The sequence below is a fragment of the Medicago sativa genome, chromosome 4, assembly GCF_051527215.1.
Source record: "Medicago sativa cultivar Bolivia chromosome 4, Bolivia_mono, whole genome shotgun sequence".
Lineage (NCBI taxonomy): Eukaryota > Viridiplantae > Streptophyta > Magnoliopsida > Fabales > Fabaceae > Medicago > Medicago sativa.
The window spans coordinates 18,887,363-18,905,271 of NC_140752.1; the positions used below are offsets into that span (position 1 = coordinate 18,887,363).

At 32.6% G+C, this 17,909-nt stretch overlaps 2 protein-coding genes and 1 long non-coding RNA gene across 4 annotated transcripts; 1 reads left to right on the top strand and 2 right to left on the bottom strand.

Moving 5' to 3' along the window:
* The first annotated feature begins 1,267 nt into the window (after window positions 1–1,267).
* Window positions 1,268–5,166, top strand: LOC146926952 (putative disease resistance protein RGA1). Its single transcript, XM_085700380.1, has 3 exons — window positions 1,268–4,648; window positions 4,739–4,823; window positions 4,926–5,166. Exon 1 carries the CDS (start codon window positions 1,579–1,581, stop codon window positions 4,645–4,647), a length of 3,069 nt encoding a protein of 1,022 aa, XP_085556506.1. The 5' UTR covers window positions 1,268–1,578; the 3' UTR covers window position 4,648; window positions 4,739–4,823; window positions 4,926–5,166.
* A 740-nt stretch (window positions 5,167–5,906) lies between these two features.
* LOC146926953 (vesicle-associated membrane protein 722-like) lies at window positions 5,907–11,585 on the bottom strand. The gene is made up of 5 exons (XM_085700381.1): window positions 10,798–11,585; window positions 9,141–9,282; window positions 8,935–9,055; window positions 6,921–6,983; window positions 5,907–6,290 (listed from the first exon to the last, which is right to left on the bottom strand). Exons 1-5 carry the CDS (start codon window positions 10,985–10,987, stop codon window positions 6,147–6,149), a joined length of 660 nt encoding a protein of 219 aa, XP_085556507.1. The 5' UTR covers window positions 10,988–11,585; the 3' UTR covers window positions 5,907–6,146.
* A 2,411-nt stretch (window positions 11,586–13,996) lies between these two features.
* Window positions 13,997–16,919, bottom strand: LOC146926954 (uncharacterized). 2 transcript variants are annotated; one of them, XR_015005559.1, is made up of 3 exons: window positions 16,407–16,919; window positions 15,540–15,735; window positions 13,997–14,230 (listed from the first exon to the last, which is right to left on the bottom strand). It is a non-coding gene; the product is annotated as an uncharacterized LOC146926954 (long non-coding RNA). The 2 variants fall into 2 exon arrangements; XR_015005558.1 differs by lacking the exon at window positions 16,407–16,919 and having other exon boundaries at window positions 15,540–16,400.
* Between the last annotated feature and the right edge of the window lie 990 nt (window positions 16,920–17,909).

Here is a 17,909-nt window from a genome sequence, read left to right on the forward strand (position 1 = left end):
TTTAATATATGTTGTTATAATATTTTTAAAATTATAAATATATATTAATCATAAGCATTAATTTATCACCCTCTAAAAAAATTACTCTTTCAAAAAATGTGAAAAATTTCTCAATTTTCCCCTATATTCGTCTCCCCCCAAAGTCTTTCCCTCCCCTCCCCTCCAAACTCTCAAACAAAGTCTGAGATGCAAGTTAGCAAGCTACACCCACTTACTTTTGACTAAAAAACCACATTCAACTATTGTATATCACTTAAAATAAAAGGATATTTTTGCCAATTTCAATTTAAAAACAAAAAAACACAAGTAACTGACTCCTATTTCTACGCTGCTTGCTTTGTGGCCTGTATATATACTCAAAGACGGATGCAGATTTCCTGCTGTAACAGCAGGTGCTGTAAGTCATGCCAACCATCCGATCAAATTCTAGTGGCTGAGATCAAAGTGTGTGAAAACTGACAGAACTATTGTAACCGTTGGATCAGTGTTCAATGGCTGAGATCGACCACTGCGTGAAACTGCGTGAAGCAGTTACAGCAGGGATCCAGGTCCCTCAAAGACACCAACTTTTTTTGCTTTTTTATCAAATAAGACACCAACTTGTGCAAAAAATTAGATTGAATATTTTGTGGCAAAAACAAATAAAATATCAACCGAAGCTTTTTTAATATACATGTACATAATACACTACTATGACTCTGACGTTAAAAAAATAATACATTAATCAAAGTATTAATTAGCAAATGGTGTATTTAATTAAATATTTTGTTGCACCAAAGAACATTTAAAAAATTCAATGTTCACCGCAAAACACGTAACAGATCCGACTATTACGGTGGTATTGTTTTTTGTTCTGAATTTTTTTTTTTGGAATTGACAGCACTACCCTTTAATTACAAGTTATAAGCAAAAATAACTTTTTAGATTCATTCATTTAATGATGTATTTGGTCTATAATAAAGATCATCTATATCATTAATTGAATGGGTAGATTTTTGTTGATAATAGTGACTTATAAAGTATTTGGATTTCACTGCTATGGCCTGACGACATCTTTTTTGACCAATTCCTTCGAAACAAAAAATCTTTTTTGACCAATTCTACAAAAACAGCGTGTCTATCAATTATTGCTATTATTGTCTTTTTTTAGTGCTTATTCTGCTTCATCGTTATTATTTATCAAAATTAAAAATTATAAATGGAAAATGATACTCCCTCTGTTTGATAAACTTTACAGCTACAACGTCACGGGCGTTTGTTTATAGTTCTCCCAATACACAAAGGACAAAACTTACATGCTTTTCTATACCCAATGTTCTCCTATCAAAGTTTTACGCGTGTCACATATCTCAAACTTAACACGTTCATTCAAAAGTCAACACCGACGACGAAGCACGCGTATGCCATTCGCATCCTGTTTGCATTCAATCTCCCTTATTTCTTCCCAAACAATTATTGCTTTAAAAAAATCAGACACTTTGTAAACTATACCATATTTCTTTAACGACACTCTCACAAATTGTACTGTGTGAATTCAATCTATCGAAAGCTTGTGCTCCTTATCCACTTGTGAGAAAAATGGCTGAAGGACTTCTGTTTAACATGATTGAGAAGCTGATCGGGAAGCTGGGCTCCACGGTTGTTGAAGGCTGGAACATGAGAGATGATCTTGACAAGCTGGTGGACAATATGTCCGAGATCAAGGCTGTGGTTTTGGATGCAGAGGAGCAGCAGGGCACCAACAACCATCAAATTCAACTCTGGCTGGAAAAGCTCAAAGATGCTCTTGATGATGCCGATGACTTGCTCGATGACTTCAACACTGAAGACTTGAGGCGACAAGTGATGACCAGTAACAAGAAGGCTAAAAGGTTTCACATCTTCTTCTCATCATCCAACCAGCTTCTCTTTTCTTACAAAATGGTTCAGAAACTTAAGGAACTTAGTAAGAGAATTGAGGTCCTTAATGTTGGTAAGAGAAGTTTTAATTTTACAAATCGCACTCCTGAGCAACGAGTTTTGAAACAAAGAGAAACTCACTCCTTTATTCGTGAGGAAGAAGTTATTGGAAGAGATAAGGAGAAGAAAGATTTGATAGAGTTGTTGTTTAACACTAGCAACGATGTAAAAGAGAATGTTTCAATTATATCTATAATTGGAATTGGAGGACTTGGAAAGACTGCCCTTACTCAACTTGTATACGGTGACAGAGAAGTGCAACAACATTTTGAGTTGAAAAAATGGGTTTGTGTTTCTGATGATTTTGATGTAAAAGGTATTGCCGCAAAGATCATAGAATCTAAAAATAATGTCGAGATAGATAAAGTGCAATTGGAGCTTCGTGAAAAAGTTGAAGGAAGAAGATATTTGCTTGTCTTGGATGACAATTGGAACGAGGATCGTGATCTTTGGCTTCAATTGATGACACTGCTGAAAGGCGGAGCAAAAGGAAGTAAAATAATTATCACCACAAGAAGTGAGAAGGTTGCCAAGGCAAGTGGTAAATCTTTTATCTTCCGTTTAAAGGATCTCGATGAAAAACAATCTTGGAGCTTATTTAGTCAACTAGCTTTTGAGAATGAGAGGGAACTAGAGAATGAGGAATTGGTGTCAATTGGCAAGGAAATTGTGAAAAAGTGTTCAGGGGTTCCTCTTGTCATTAGAAGCATTGGAAGCTTAATGTATTCCATGGAGAAGGAGGATTGGTCAACATTCAAGAACAAAGATCTTATGAAAGTTGATGAACAAGGTGATAATAAAATTTTACAGCTTATCAAACTAAGTTATGATCATCTACCATTTCATTTGAAAAGGTGCTTTGCTTTTTGTTCATTGTTTCCAAAAGACTATTCAATTGATAAAACAACAGTGATTCAACTTTGGATTGCACAAGGGTTTGTTCAGTCATCAGATGAAAGTACAAGTTTAGAAGATATTGGTGATAAGTACTTCATGGATTTAGTTCATAAATCTTTCTTTCAAAATGTCTCTTTTCATTCTTACATTCGCGACATGGTGACCTTCCAAATGCATGATATTGTGCATGATCTTGCAACTTCTGTTTCAAGAAATGACTATCTTTTAGTTAATAAAAAGGAGCAGCATATCAACAAACAAATTTGTCATGTCTCTTTTGGCTTTGAATTGGATTCTTCCTGGAAAGTTCCAACTTCTCTTCTCAATGCTCACAAATTAAGGACATTTCTATTACCAAAAGATTGGAATGGAAAAAGTTATTATACAGGTTCACTGGAAGTGTCTGTTTGTAATTCCATCCTGTCAAGTTCTAGACAATTCCGTGTGCTGAATCTTAACTACATAGGGTCAGGGAAGATTCCAGCTAGTATTGGTAGAATGAAACATCTAAGATATCTTGATCTTTCTCATTGTTACAAGGTTGAAGAGCTCCCAAGGTCTATAACTGAATTAATTAACTTGGAGACTCTTTTACTCAATAGGTGTTCTGAATTGAGAGAGTTGCCCAAAGATCTTTGGAAGTTGGTAAGTCTTCGACATCTTGAGTTGGACGATTGTGATAAATTAACTTCTATGCCACTTGGAATAGGAAAGATGACTAATCTTCAAACACTGACACACTTTGTGTTAGATACGACTTCTAAAGATAGTGCTAAAACTAGTGAGCTAGGAGGATTACATAATTTGAGGGGACAACTCGTGATAAATGGCTTGGAATATTTGAGACATTGTCCAACAGAAGCTAAGCATATGAATTTAATAGGGATGTCACATCTTGATCGGTTATCATTGGAATGGAATGGACATACTGTTGGTGATGGCAATGAGTTTGAAAAGGATGATATAATTCTACATGACATAGTTCTGGACTCCAATATCAAGGATTTAGAAATAAATGGATTTGGTGGTGTGACATTATCTAGTTCGGCCAATTTATTTACAAATTTGGTTGAATTGGAGTTATCCAATTGCACAAGATTACAATATTTCAAACTCTCACTATTGCATCTCAAACGCCTCAGCATGTATAAATTGCCTCGCCTGGAGTACATAGTCAATGATAACAATAGTGATAACTCATCATCATGTTGTGCGACACTCACAGAAATAGATCTTATTGGGTTAAATAATCTGAAAGGATGGTGTAACTGTAGCGAAGAAGAAATCTCAAGGGGTTGTTGTCATCAGTTTGAGAGTCTTGAAACCTTATCGATTGATGATTGTTATAATCTAGTTTCAATTCCACAACACAAACATGTCAGGAAAGTAACTCTTATGATGGTCACAGAGAAGATATTACAGCAAGCAGTCAATCATTCCAAAGTAGAGGATCTTAGGATAACTCACATATTCAATTTGAAATCTCTCTGTGGAGTCTTTCAACATCTAAGTACACTGTGTGAATTGCATATCAGAAGTTGTGAGGAGTTTGATCCATGCAATGATGAAGATGGTTGTTACAGCATGAAATGGAAAGAACTCACGAATCTCAAAGCGTTGACTTTCGAATATATCCCAAAAATGAAATATTTACCTGAGGGGCTTCAGCACATTACCACTTTACAGACTCTAAGAATCAAAAAATGTGAGAATCTTACCTCTATACCTGAATGGGTAAAATCACTGCAAGTTTTTGATATTACAGATTGCCCGAAGGTGAAAGATCAATAAGGTAAATAATAATATGTTTTGAATATATTAATACTATCATATCAATACTTATTTTTAGCTTTTGACACTTGTTTTGTCACTTATTTCTTAGGCTGCTGAGTTGTCCTTTTTTCGAGAATGATAGAAGGATTGTAACTAACTACTCAAGTTAAAGCCCCTACACAAACATAATCAGTGTAAGTTCTCTTAAATTTCTCCTATTTCTTTTATAATTATAAAGTTTTTTATGTTGTTGTTCATCATCCATAATAATCTACTTTGTTCATTTTTGTTGGCAGATTGAAACTTATGTTGATTGCGTGTCCCATTTCAAGCGTGTTTCTAATGAACCAGAACCTGTCTTTACATTTTACTTTGTCTATAGTTTGTTAAAATAGTCTGGGATTTTTAAGATGATTATTTGTGATATTGTATTGTTCAACTCACTTTTTCTGTTTCACATATTTTACTTGTTTAATTTACTTAAAGGATTCATAATTGTTTCTGAGAAATGGTGAATCACCAATTTTGTTTATGAAAGTTTAAAGGGTGTTAATTTGTTGAAAAAAAAATATTGAGGAAGGGAAAGATTATTGTTTATTAAAATGATACTAATGACCATTTTGTAGAGGATTTGATTGGTCGAGGTTATAAGACGAAACTTTGTGTATGTTTATTTATGCATTGACAATAGTTGAGTTTTAGTGGATTGATTATGATTAAAAGTGAATTGAAGGTAAAGTGATTGTGTTTGGACATGGTGGCCGTTTGGTTGCACGTTGAAATGTGGTAGACCTACGTTTGCAAGTCTACCAAATTTTTTGGAGATTCCCCCTTTTAAAATAAAGATTCTTTGGTTTACCCCCCCCCCCACCTCACACAGCCAACAGTCTGCATCTGACTGGATATATTTGATGACGTGGTAAATATCTTCTAAATTTTAAAAAAAAAAACAGATTTTTTTTTCTATATTTTTATTTTGATAATTAAATTTCAAAACATTTAAATATCTTCTTAATTTTAAAAAAAATCCAAATTTTTTCTCTAATTTTTAAAATTTCGAAAAAAACACCCCAGATTTTTTAAAAACATTCAAATTTTATTCTATTTTTTTATTTTCATAATTAAATTTCAGAACTTATTTCACTTTACTTTTGATTACATTTTCAATTTTATCTCTTAAATTATAATGAATGAAATGCCTTGAGCTTGTTTAAGTTAAAAACACTAGGTGCCAAAACACAAACAATCCCTGCATGCATTATAAAGAGTGCCGATTAATTCTACAACAAAATAATATTCAGCATGCTTGTTATACACAATTCCATAAATGAAAAAACAGAGTTTATAGAGTAGGAATAGGAACAATAAAAATGAAAACATTTTGCATCCTACCACACCTTTTTTTACATGAAGCCATTGAATGTCTAATAAATAAATCATAAAGTTCATTGTATGAAACTATTATATTACAAAACAATCCAAAATGTAGTGACAATTCTAGGAAAAATGAGAATAAGTTAACAACTGAAGCCATGGCACACAGAAAGAACAATAATGAGAATCAATGCAATTATGATAGCAAGGACTATGAGCTTGATCTTCATGTTTTGATACCACATCTTTCTTCTCAATTGGGTTCCCTGCTGCCTGAAATCTTGTGCCTGCAAATGAATACCATTTCAATTGACATTCCAATAATTCACAATCCTCATACAATATTCATAATTAATGGACAAATTAAGTAGCATCATGCAAAGTTTTAGCCTAGATAATAAATAACTGGTAACAAATCAACCCGATAGTGCTAGAGTTTCAAGATTTTATTTAACTGGATTTATTGGATTTGGTTGCATCTGATCTAACAACAAAGTATTTTTTATCAAAAAAAGAAAAGAATCAATCATAAACAAAAGAATCTACGCTTGAACCAGTGAACCCTAAGGCATCAACAAGAAAATTAGATGTGAGAATTTGGGACTAACCCGATGATTCAGGACGACCAAGAGATTTAGACACCATAACTCCATCCAATACTTTAAAACATTGGGATATGGATCACATGTCTTATATATAACATTGACTATATTCATAGTCGATATAAACTAACCACTCACACTTGAATCAAACAAGGACGTCATTCGAGTTCAACTCCAGAACTAACTATTATATGCATGCAATATATATCTAAATACAATTTCTGTCCATACTCATCTCCTATTTCAATTTACATAAATAAAACTGTTGGTTTGGCTCATTTGTGACTGAAAACAAAATAAAATTAAGCATCTAACCTGAGAGCGAAGGTTCTCAGTTTTATCCACCAAAACCTCAATCTTCTCTCCCCTGTCAATAACCTGCAAATAACATATAATAATATTATGACTTGCCACATGATATTAAATGAAATTCTAGAGACAATTGGATAGCTATGAAGCAAAGCACCTAAACATACACGGACACAGGACAGTAGCTTTTCAAAATCGGGAATTAGCTTCAGGTCGGAAGGAAATAACAAAATCGAGAAACGTAAAATCGCAATCAAAATCGAAGGATTTTACTCAACTATTTTTGTAGAATTGATATAGGATAGCAAAATCGAAAATCGTAAAATCGCAAGCAAAATTGTTTAGTAGCCATAAATGGTTTAAAGTTTTAAGTCCACATAGTCATAAATGGTTTAAAGTTTTAAGTCCACAAAATACTCAAGCCTAGATGCCAGATATTCTTTAGTAGCCATAATAATGTTAAACAACTGAGACGAAATACTTAATCATAAGCATTGTTATCAAAAACCCGACTTAAGTCTCAAAATCCTGGTTTTTGCGACTTTGCGTAGCTTCAACGACTCAAATCCATAGCAAAGTCCCAAAAACAGGCAAAATCCTATCAAAATCACACAAAATCGCACGAAATCGTGAAATCCATTCAAAATCGCAGGATTTTGATGGATTTTGAAGGATTTTGTTCATTTTTTTGATAAGGGTCAGTTTTTGACCTGGTTCGTAAATTGACCCGATTTGAATCCATGACCCGTTCTATAAATACCCAAAAGGCCAAAAAATTTCATTCCTTCACTTCCCCTACATTTATGTATATGTATTTTGTGGACTTTGAACTTTAGTCATACATTATCGTAATTTGTATACAATTTAGATTAGAATTGATTCTAAAATTATGAAACATAAGTTTTTGCAATTGGATCCCGAATCCAAATTTTTGAATATGAGTAAAGGATCCAGGGAGAATGATATAGAAAATTTGTTTCCAATCGTAACTAAATCTTCCATTTTTTTTATTATTTGTTTTGTATAGGAGAAATTGAAGCAAAATAGCTATTAAACGATTTTTTTAGTTTACTAGAAACATCAACATATTTATTAAGCTCGACGGAAATTTTATTCTTTTCCTAAAGATTCTCTCAAATAGAAATAGAGAACGAAGTAACTAGAAAAAAGCAGATTGTTCTAATACTCCTCTTCTAGAGGGATCATCTAAAAAGCAACGTGTTTTAAATGTATTCATACCGAAAGGCTGACATAGAATATGCAATTTATAACATATATTTAACATTATTTTTGTTTTGGTAGAATCCTCAATTTTTACTGCGATTTTACGAGTCCTGACTTTGCTATCCTACATCGATTCTACAAAAGTCCTTGTGTAAAATCCTTCGATTTTGATTGCGATTTTACGAGTCCCGATTTTGCTACTCCCTTTCGACTTGAAGTAAAGTCCCGATTTTGATAACCTTGATCATAAGTGAGTAAGTGACCATTAAGTTTCAACGCAAAAGACTATATGCTTAACAAAATACTTAAAGCAAAGTCTCGGTGCAAATCACAAAGAAATCATCAATTATATGGATTATGCTCCATCATATCAACACGTTCGCCTTCGTCAATCTCTTGTGCAGAGACCGTGTGGTGTGAAAGAATAAAAAAAAATTGTCTTTTATGTATTTATAGAACAGGATCACAGGTACAAATCAGGTCAATTGATGAACCGAGTTAAAATTGACTCGTATCATAAAAATGAACAGAATCCTTCAAAATCCTACGATTTTGCATGGATTTTTATGCAGTTTTACTAAGATTTTGCCTGTTTTTTTTATACTGCTATGAATTTGAATCGTTCAAGATGAAAAAAGTCGTTAAATTCTAGATTTTAAGATTTATGTCGGGATTTTGACAACAATGATATATCAATAACATGTAGATACCAATTCGGTTCTTCAATCTAAAATGTAGGTGTTATTTTGTTGGACAAGTGTGTATCAATATATATATATAGCAATTAATGCAATACCTTGTCGATATTTTCCATCATGACTCCTTTGACTTCAGAAACTTGAGCTTTCACTTTAGCAAGTTTGCTAACTTCCTCTGGATGTTCCACACAATATTGCATCTGCTCCTTCAACTTTGGTCTAAAGCATATATATCATAAGTATTATAGAGTAATCAACATGTAAATATATGTTGCAAAACAAGATAATAAACATAATTATGTACCCAAATTCTTTGTTAAGACTTTTAGCAGTTGCTGTTGTAGCTCTTCCTCCACCATATCTTTTATTAAAATCATCCTTAATACGTTCAAGAAAAGCTATTGGAATTTGTCTACCAACAGACTCCACTGCCACAACACAGTAAGCTGCAAAAATCCACTAATCATGAAACATGTTCAACAGAAAAAAGGAAAACAATATAGAAGATCTAATTAATGAGTCAAAGAAAAAATATAGATAAACAAGCAATTTAAGCAAGAATGATCACTACACGTTGTTTTATTTTAACAAACTAAATTTGACTTTTTAGAAACTTTCTGTTAGTGAGCTTCAACTTTGGAAATAATTAGAATTGAAAAAAAACAAAATGTGAGATTTGATTTAAATAAAAATAGAAATTATCAGTAACTTCTAAAATAGAAATAATCTGATTTTATCAATTGAGATAAAAAAAGAAATTTTCATCATTATATCAGAGACAAATTAACTTGTTTTCGTGAGCTTAGCTCAGTTGATAGGAATAATGCATAAAATATGCAAGGTTCGGGGTTCGACCCCGGCCACCACAAAAAAAAGAGACAAATTAACTTAGTTTTTTCACACAAAAATCTCCAAAGCATCATTGGATTATTTTATTATTTATCCAAAAATCACATTTTATTTTTAAAAGTCTTAAACAAGCTGTCCTTAGCCAACTGTTGACACTTGATTCATTTAAAAAAATAACACAACCATTAAACATTAATTAAATCTATAATAAAACCAACTAGTTATTGTTCCACATATTAGGCAAGTTTGGACCATTGACCCATACACTGCTCAAAATACCATCACGGTTAATGCCACCATCCAACAATAGAAGTGGACGGTCCACTTCATCATCACAATTAAAATAGTAACATGATTAATGTCAAATTGACAAAAATAAGAAAAAACAAATATTCTTTCAAAAAAAAAAAAAAAATATATATATATATATATATATATATATATATATATAAATGGGGTTTGCTAGGATACACCCACTAGTTTTTATTAAGGTGTGTTTTAGCAAAGATATAACTAAAAAGTTGTTAAATACACCTTAAGGTGAATGTTGCTAAAACACACCTTCTAAAAAATAAATGGGTGTACGTTAGCAACTCCTATAGGCATTTGCTAGGATACACCCACTTATTTTTTAGAAGGTGTGTTTTAGCAAGTTATAACTAAAAAGTAGTTAAATACACCCTAAGGTGTAGCTTGCTAAAACACTCCCACATAAAAACTAGTGGGTGTGTTCTAGCAAATCCCTATATAAATTTAGTTTTGTGACTTGTAAGTTTTTTTTTTCTGTTTTGGTAAAACCAACATCTATACCAAGTAAATATCTCAGATGTTGCAACAAGAAAGATTCTTAAACTTTTGTTTTTCGGAGCCTACGTTAATTATGTTAGATTTTCAGATAATTTTCAAGCACTTATGTACCTTATTTTTTGTTTTGTAAAAAAACAAACGAACAAACACCACATAAAACTCACGAACAACTATGATATCCTAAGTTCGAACCCTAGTTAATAATATCGATATTGTCACTTGGTTGGAACATGATATATTCAAAGGAAAAAGAGGTAAATGAAAAGAAAGAAACAAGCGAAAATAAAATGAAAAAAAATTATTACTGAATCCATTATCGACGAGGAAGCTGAAGGTATGTCCATCGCAATTGTAAGTAAACCTGTTGTTAGAAGCAGGAAGTTTTTGAAGACACTGGAAAGCTATGGTGGTGAAGTTTCCTGTGAAGTCACTGTACTCCGCAAGAATCACCGTACCACGAGCCACAAAGCTATAGATCAATGATTGTTGTCCCATGAATGATCACAATTCACAACTCTCTGCAACAGATATTCAATAGAAGAGAGAAAGAATTTTATTTTATTTTTTTGGAAAAGAAATGGAAAATGACGAAGAAGTTAGAAGGAAAGAGATATAGAGAGAGAGGTGTTGTCAAATTTGGAGGCTGAAAGGAGTGAAAACAGGAAAATGACAATGTCAAATACCAACGTGAAACCGAGAAAGTCGCTTAATCTAGAAGTGATTTTTATTATTATTTTATACAAATTATTTGATTTCATATTATTATTTTTTAATTCTAACTGGTTGTAATTAAAATAATATGTCAAGCTAATGGCGGCTTTTATGTTGAAAGCAGGCAGACATTTCGTTTTCGGAGCATGAAGGAAGTAGACAAATTGGGTAGGGTATATATGTATGATATGATAGTACCATATATATAATAAAATTCCATGAACACATCTTTTCTTGACCCAAATAGATAAAAATTCAAAGGGATTTATTCATATGGACGGTGTTGAATACGCCTTCAAATTGAGAAGTCAGGAAAGAGTGTTGTGCTGGGGGAGGCATGGCAAAATTTTTAGGTTTGAAAAATATTTGTACATTGTCTTTTGACTGGAGAAAAGATTTAGGAAATTGGTAGAAATTAAGGTTTGTTTTTGTAAAACTATTTTAAGGTTAATTTCCTGTAACTCTCATGTGTCTTTGTGAAGAACTATTTCAAAGTAAATTGAGATATCTCCGAGTAAACAAGTATGGCCGTGTTTTTCATTCGTCTCATTTATCTTTTTGCTTGTGTGTTGTATAACCAGTTTGGTTTAGTTGCCATTAATTTTGCTCCACATATCAAAATATTTGTGTGAATTTTTATCCATACTCACAACAATTGACGCTTATCGTGAGGTAATCAGAACAAATCATTAAGTGAGCATAATGATTATTAACAAGTGAGATATCAAGAAATTCATCAAAGACAACAATTTTAGGTAGTGTAAAGTGAAGATGCAAGCAGTCTTGATCCAAAAAAAAAAAAAAAATGTGCAGAGGCTCACCCTTAAGACTAAGATGGTGGACAAAGCCAACAATGTCATTATATTGTGTCTCGGAGATAAAGTGTTAAGAGAAGTCGCGATAGAGACAACCGAGTTGGTGATGTGGGCAAGGTTGGAGTCGTTGTATATGACCAAGTCATTGGTTCATAGGCATATTTTGGAAACAAAAACTCTAGATCTACTCACTTATGATGGTGGAGTATAAAACGATAACAGAACAATTGAGGGAAGTTCAACAAAATCTTTGATCATTTGGTGAACTTCGTAGGGAAAATTGAAAATTAAGACAAGACTCTAGTCTTATTGAAGTAAAAATAATGTGGCCTAACGAATGTAAAACTTAATTCATCTAACAACCCATATATTGTTATGTTCGACATATTTACCCATACTAGAACTCAAAACTTTAGCGTATGTGTCCGTTCCAGTGGTGCTTACCGCTTCGTCTATGTACCAAAAACTAATAGTGAGGCCCTTCTAATTACTAAAACATCGTCTTATCTTATATTTAATAAAACTTAATGGAAAATACTAAGACTTATCAGGAAAACTTTTATTTTGAGGTTAACAAGACCTATTTGTACTACATTATTACCTCCTTCACTTGTAACTTGGAAAACAATTATTCTTATTTTACAAGACATGCTAAAAACGATATGGATAAGGATCTATTACGTAATTATCTGTTTATATGGCCCATTATATTGACAATGCGAAAGTGATTGGAAGCTGAAGCTCCCACATCTCAATCAAAGGCACAGAAAGTGTCATTATCACACTACCAAACATTAGCAAATAATTAACTACTTGTCCAAAGTAGGGGCATCACCAGGGGTATATCCAGGAGATGTTTCGGAAAACACATGTGATGTGTTTTAAAGTGTCGATGTTACATAATTAGATAATCATACCTTCAAATTTAAGTGATGGTACTACATAGTTAGACCGTCTCAGAAGTATGTGTGTGTATATATATATATATGTATATATAGGGTTTTGTTACAAGCCACCCTTTGGTGGTGTCTTTTAACAAGTCACACCTTAAGGTGTGATTTTCACTTTTTAGTTATAACTTTGCTAAAAGACACCTTCATAAAAGGTGTCTTCTATCATAACCCATATATATATATATATATATATATATATATATATATATATATAAAAGTAATTAATGAAATGCCTTGTCAATATTTCCAATCATTAATCCTTCCTTTGAATTCATATACCTAAGCTTTCACTTTGGCATGTTTTTTAGCTTCCTATGTTCGTGCATATGCTCCTTCAAACACGTAAGTAATTACACAACACAAAGGCACAATGCAGGCCGCTAAAAATTGGTGAACAGTCGATTCTGAGATTTTACAGCAAAGTGATTTTTAAGGTCTTATAGATTAGCAGGCCGATTCTCGACCTGAGCTTCATGCTCCCCTAGGACTTCTCGACCTTTGAAATCTGACTTTAGTAATCCAAAATTTGACGAGAGGTAAGTGAAATCTGACTAAGAATTGTTCCAACTAAATTATAAAAGTGATTTATATCATTATATTCAGAGACGAATTAACTTGTGTTTTTCCACACAAAAATATCTAAAGCATCATTTGATCACAACTTTATCTTTAAATCACATTTTAAAAGTCTTAAACAAACTGTCCATAGTTGATTGTTGACACTTCCACTAAAAAATAAATAAACACAATCATTAAACTAATTAAATCCATAATAACATCACCAAGCTATTATTCCGCTATTAGGCGTGTTTGAACCATTGATCCTAACATGAAAATTGCTCAAAATATCAGCACAACTCTTGCAGTCAGAATCAATCCCGAGACTTTTGGTGTCCTAAGCAAATTAATAAAGTTGTACCTTTTAATTATTCGAATGTTTTTTTGCTTATATTTTTTGTTGCAAAAGATTCGTAAATAAGGTTCTCTAAAAAAAGTGTTTTTAATAGAATTTGTAACGCCCAAACTAAACTTATCTAGAATATTTAGAATGTGCGTTAAACTTAGTACTGGATACATTAAAATTACAATAATAAAAATTTCGACTGAATAAATATATACATCACTGCATGGTCGTACATTTGCTATCTGAATACATGTATGAAACCATAATAAATAATCTGAACTGATACGACACGAGCTTGTGGAAATATATCATTCAGCCTCCTGTATTGTCTCCTTGCCATGTACAACCTGCTGATCTGAAATAAAATAAAAGGGATTGGGGTGAGACGGGATGTCTCAGTGAGTTCCACCTATCCTAGGTTGTAGGCAATCACAGGGAACCTAGGATCGCCATCTGTCTCTAAACTTAACCCATTCCGGGTTTATACTGTTTTATCATGCATAACTGAGCGATCGGGGGATAACTAGGATCGCTATCTGAATTACTAATATAATTCTAATACTAATGACAAAATCATAAACATAATCATAATGTCTGTCATATTATGTTAGAAATGTTAGCGTTGAACAAACAATATTATCTGAGTTGATTTTACGGAATAAACCCAGGTGGAGTAACCCCGGAATTTATTCCACTCTGACCGGTATTAATTTCCAACTGGCGGGAACCCAACTGACGGGGATACCAGACTCCTCTGATTATTGTGGGGTCATCCTCACGGATAGTGCCCGTTCCAACTGGCGGGAACCTTTCGTATCCAACTGGCGGGATAGCGAAAGCCACATTTTAAACATGTTTTAATATTGTAACTTGAACTAATTTTCTGATAACTGAGTTAATCCTCAACTCCACTACTGACGGGGAGATAGAGAGGAATAACTTATCTTAACTGATTTTCTTATAATAACAACATCCTGAAACTGATAATAAAGACGTAGTGATTCTGTCTTTATTCTGAAATTAATTCTGATACTAACCTATTTAGGTTCTAGGCATATCGTTGTCATATGCCATTCCTAAAAGGTTATGAAATTTCCCCATATCCTGATAAATTAAATCCGACTAACTAAGCCGAACTTTCATACTTAGAATTCTTTACTTTCCAATGATTGGAAATCTACCCATGAATAATTTGTTTCAATGGCTATTTTACTCTAAATATTCCTTTACACAAATAAATATACACTATGGTTGTGTATGGTTAGAGGATATGCATAATACAATTTCGGCTACATATTCGGCAATAATGAGAATTGGAGTCTTAGCCAAGCTAAACCATTATATTACCTTAAAAGTGTAATTTATATTAGCCAAGAGTCGAAATAAGGTAATAAAATCAAACAATTCTCACTTTACGTAACGTTAGCCGAAATTGCATATTTATTCATTCTCACGTAAAACTTATCATAATATTTTTCCTCTAACTTCTACATTACCATAATCATATTTATCAACATAAAAGTTATTTTAGAGTACTCTAGCAAGGGTATAAATCTTAATCATATTGTCACTAAATTATGTACTAATGTACTAAATCATATTCTATTATTCTAAAGGCATAATTTAACTACCCAAAGGGAAGTTTTCTAACTAAAGGAACTCACCGTGAATCATTCCTGAAAATTGCAAGCAGCTTATCCCAAAATATGCAGCTCTGCTATCTCCAAAACTCTTTAATCACTTTCCCAAAATAGCTTATGCCATAGCTTATAGGTCTTGCCCCTTCTAAAACAATTCAAATCAATCGTGACATAGCCTTACTTCATCAACCAGCTTACACAAAAAATTTCATTTCGGTCCCTGCACCAGAAGTTCGCCGTTTGGCTATTTAAGCACTTCTAAAACAGCTTAATTATCATTTAAGCACTTTTAACATTACTAAAACAGCTTATCATTTTTCCATTACTCATATGTCAATTAAAAATATTTCTCATAAGCTTTTCTTCAGAAAATAATACTTGAAACAACTTAACTTTCAACTTAAGCTATTCTTCAATGACTTAACTAGCAACTTATAACTTCTATCACATAAATTTAGACCCAACCTTTAACACAGCAGTTCCAACATGTATTATTAGCCCTATGAACCACTTATACAGTAGTTTGAACTCACAACTTAGTCATTTAAGGCATTTTGCTCAAAACAGCTTAACTGTCATCTTATGACCTCTAAACAATTCAATTTCTGCTCAAATTTTCCAGAAGCAATCCCAACATGTTTAAACACCTCCTAAACCAATTATACAAAATTCCAACATGTTACAATCAATAATCACTTGAAATAGCTTATGGGAATAACTTGCACACTTTAAGTTCTAAGTTCTCACACCAATGCTCCTAGCTTATTATCATTCTTCATACCATATTTCTAAATACCATTACCACACATAATCCTCTTCCAATTACACATAAAACATATATCAAATCTTGGATTAAATAAATTCCCATGAAAAGGTGATTATGCCACTTACCTTGTGATTAATCCATTCTTTGGTGCTCTAATGCAAACTCATAAGCTAATTCCCATGAGGCTTGAATGAAAATGAAGGTTATGGAGAATTAAGAGGAGGGGCGGTTTTGTGAGCAATGGAGGGAAAGAGAGATTTTTGAAACTTGGCTCTTGGCTAGAACTCCACATAGAACCCATTGGTAGCTTAATTATAGTGATTCCATGGAAGATTAGTTGAATTTTGGTGGCTAAAGTTGCATGGAAGTGGAGGCCGATTTCTTGGTCTTAGAAAGGAGGGAGAGAATTTGCTTTCTAGTGCAAGAAAGAAGTGGGTAGAAAGAACTAGAAAGTGGTTCCAACTTTCTTAAAAAAAATCTCAAGTCCAAGTTACCAAATTGCCCTTCAAAGGAAAAGACATAATTATCCTCCGTTAATTCGTAACCATTTAATTTCTCATGTCCGTTGGAATAGTAATACGAGAAACTTACCAAATATCGTCGATTTCTCAACAAGTAATTAATCCTTGAAAATTATTTCCGTTCTCACATGTAACTGATACGACAATTTATTTAAAATTACGTGGGATATTACACTCTACCCCCCTTAAAGAAATTTCGTCCTCGAAATTTAGAGTTTACCTGATAATAAGTACAAATAATTCCTCTATACTTTCGATCTTAGACTTCCACATACGTCTGTTACCAACTGATTCTCTTTATCCGACTAAATTATCGATTTCCCTTGTTACATAAAGTCTTCCGACTACCTAGCCATAGATACAACTGACTTGAATTAATATGTTAAACCGATTTCAGGACATGTTTTTCAATCTCATATGTCGAAAAAATTCGATAATCACCTTCTTGTCTGTGATTTGTGGAATACATTATACACCCGATGCATCTGATATTTTTCGAGTAAATTCCTTGTTCCACATACTCTTTATAAATTGTCTTAAGTTAAATTTTGAATCACGTAAATATGTTTTCTCTTGTTTTTGTCAAGCAACTATCTCAAACTATACAACAAGAAAAAGCTTAAACTTTAATTATTATTATTTTTTGGAGCCAACGTCAACGAGGAAAAATCTCTATCTTTACTATTTGATGCCTTTAGTGTATTTTATAAATATCTTGATGATTAAAATAAATTGTTTAGATGAGTGAGAAAGTTAAGTTAAGAGAGACAAAATCACCAAAGGTAAATAACCTAAAGATAGACAATCCCAATTCGACATTAACTATGTTGGAGTTTCAGAAATTATTCAAGCACTTATGACATATATTATTCAAAGGAAGAACATGTATAAAAAGAAAGAAACAAGAAAGCATCCACAAAGTAAGATTAAAAAATGGTTATTACTAAATCAATAATCGATGAGGAAGGTGATGATACTGAAATTGTTAGGTTCAACATTTTAACCCAGATTAAAATCACTATATTGTGGTGTATGTGAATTTCAGTAATGCTTACCGTTAGGTTCAACATTTTAACCTAGATTAGAATTACTACATTGTGGTGTGTG

Coding starts and splice junctions, on each gene's coding strand:
- LOC146926953 (XM_085700381.1), bottom strand. CDS start 10,987: ATGGGACAACAATCATTGATCTATAGCTTTGTGGCTCGTGGTACGGTG. Junction 9,283..10,797: donor CCTCGTCGATAATGGATTCA/GTAATAATTTTT, acceptor GGATTTTTGCAG/CTTACTGTGTTGTGGCAGTG. Junction 9,056..9,140: donor AGTCTTAACAAAGAATTTGG/GTACATAATTAT, acceptor TATATGCTTTAG/ACCAAAGTTGAAGGAGCAGA.
- LOC146926952 (XM_085700380.1), top strand. CDS start 1,579: ATGGCTGAAGGACTTCTGTTTAACATGATTGAGAAGCTGATCGGGAAG.